The sequence below is a fragment of the Aplysia californica genome, unplaced genomic scaffold (assembly GCF_000002075.1).
Source record: "Aplysia californica isolate F4 #8 unplaced genomic scaffold, AplCal3.0 scaffold01035, whole genome shotgun sequence".
NCBI lineage: Eukaryota > Metazoa > Mollusca > Gastropoda > Aplysiida > Aplysiidae > Aplysia > Aplysia californica.
The window spans coordinates 98,094-100,628 of NW_004798305.1; the positions used below are offsets into that span (position 1 = coordinate 98,094).

General features: G+C 45.1%; 1 protein-coding gene across 1 annotated transcript in view; it reads right to left on the reverse strand.

The window, feature by feature from the left end:
• Positions 1-2,186, reverse strand: part of LOC101860294 (dynein heavy chain 6, axonemal) — a gene marked incomplete at its 5' end in the record, with an annotated part of 24,656 nt that extends 22,470 nt beyond the window's left edge. The window contains 3 exon segments of the mRNA XM_013089757.2: positions 227-333; positions 966-1,145; positions 2,006-2,186. Coding sequence (XP_012945211.2) covers positions 227-333; positions 966-1,145; positions 2,006-2,186 — 468 coding nt within the window.
• Between the last annotated feature and the right edge of the window lie 349 nt (positions 2,187-2,535).

Below are 2,535 nucleotides of genomic sequence, written 5' to 3' on the forward strand. Positions count from 1 at the left end.
AGAGAGAGAGAGAGAGACACAGAGACAGGGAGAGAGAGAGAGATACACAGAGACAGGGAGAGAGAGAGAGAGAGAGAGAGAGAGAGAGAGAGAGAGAGAGACAGAGACAGAGACAGAGACAGAGACAGAGACAGAGACAGAATCAGAGACAGACGAGCAGTCAAACAGACAGATGAACAGACAGACAGACAGACAGACAGACAGACAGACAGACAGACAGACATACCTGGCCACATTGTTATAGATGCACTTGGTCGTCTCGTCCAAACAGATGAGCAGGCGGTTTGCCAAATTGTCCGACTTCTCGCTCGTCTCGATCGTGTTGTTGAAGAGCTACGGGAGAGAGAAGTGGGGTTGGGTGTGTGGGCGGTTTAGTTTTCAGTTTTAGTAAGAGCTTTACGGCACTTGCAACACAATAAGGTCATATAAGTGCCAAAGATTAGAGGTGTTACAAGAGAGTAACAAACATATAAAAGAAGGAGGAGAGGTAAAAACGATAGATGTTTGATAGGAAAGAACGAGCAAACCACACCAGAGCACCTGCCAACCACCCAGCAGTGGTGGGAGGGGGGGGGGGATTACAATACAAGCTAGCATGAGGTAATATTTCAATTGGTCAGTGCTTGAATGTTCTATAAATGCAGGTGTTTTTACGCCGCTGTCCACACAATTTAGGTAATTTAGGACGTCGACTGCTTTAACCCTGCCTGCAAGAATTGGTACGATATCTTCGAAAAGTTTACACACATTAAAATGAACAAAACTTTCCCACAACCTTCCAATACATGTTCAAAAGTGTCCTAAAACCCCCTACAATAAACCGACCTGCTGAAAGCACTTTAGGGAGAACTGGTATGAAATCCTTTAAAAGTTGACAGGAATCAAATCAAACAACTTTCCCACGACCTTCTTCCAGTAGAATATGTTCGAAAGTGGCGTAAAACCCAATACATCAACAAACGGACCTGCTTGAAGTACTTGAGGGAGAACTGGTACATGGGATCCACCTCTCCCATGTCAGCCACTACAAAGTACATGACCGACCCCCTCTCGGCCACCACGCGGTACTTCTCTCTCGCCTGGCTGATCTTCTCCTCCGTGGCTTCTGCCTCGGCCAGACGCTGCTTGATCACACCGCTAGTCACCTGATTGGTGGGGGGGGGGGGGGGGGGGGGGGAGAACGTAGAGACAAGACGTCAGATAACTCACAGATATGTTGATGATGGAAAAGTCAATTTGAAAAACAAAAAAACCTAAAAAACTGCTTCAGATGTGACCGTCTGCAATACAGCAAAAGTTAATAACTATGATGATGAAAATCTAATTTTTAATTTTTAAAAATTTTTTCAAAGAGAAAAGCATAGACCTAGCCTAAATATTTCAGTTTTAGTATGAGCTTTACAGCACTTCCAACACAATAAGTTAATATAAGTGCCTAAGATCAGAGGTGTTACAAGAGAGTAACAAAAATAAAAAAGAAGGAGGAGAGGTAAGGATCATAGATGTTTGAAGGGAAAGAAGGAGTAAACCACACCAGAGCACCCGCCAACCACCCACTAGCCTAAATATAAGGATGAAAATCTAAATTAAAAATTACAAAGAACAACCCCCCATACAATGTGCAATAGAGATAAAGATATATCACGGTGGAAATCTAGATTGAAAAAACAACAAAAAACTGTGGATGTGACCTATGCTCCAACAAAGAAAAACTTCACAAATGGAAATCTAATTTTTTTTTTAAAGTACTCAAAACTGTGGATGTGACTTTGTGCAATGGAAAAAAAGGGCATAATTATGATGATGGAAAGGAAAAAGTCAAGGAAATAAACACCAACAACAACATCAACACATCTGACCTTGGACTCATTAAGCACATTAATCAGCTCCTCATTGTCCAGAATGTTCCCTCCGACTCAAAGAATAGCTTCTTGTCACAACAACAACAACAACAACAACAACAACAACAACAACAACAACCACAACAACAACAACAACAACCCACCTTGGACTCGTTGAGCACATTAATTAGCTCCTCATTGTCCAGAATGTTCCCCTCCGACTCAAAGAGCAGCTTGAGGATCCGGTCCTCGATGGCCTTGAGCTGGTTCTTGTCTGCGTTGATTCGCACGATCAGCTGGTTCCTCTGTTCCTCAAGGTCAGGCCGTTCTAGACGAACCACGTCACTGGGGGAGGGAATGAGAGAGGTGAGGGAGGAACGAGAGAGGTGAGAGGTGAGAGGAGGGAAGGAGGGAGGGAGAGAGGTGAGGGAGGGAGGAGAGAGGTGAGAGGAGGGAGGAGAGAGATGAGAGGAGGGAGGGTATGATAGACAGAGAGGAGGAGGGAGAGAGAGAGAGAGATTGGTACAATCAGCTGGTTCCTCTGTTCCTCAAGGTCGGGCGTTCAAGACGAACTACGTCACTGGGGGAGGGAGGGAGAGAGGTGAGGGAGGGAGGAGAGAGGTGAGAGGAGGGAGGAGAGAGATGAGAGGAGGGAGGGTATGATAGACAGAGAGGAGGAGGGAGAGAGAGAGAG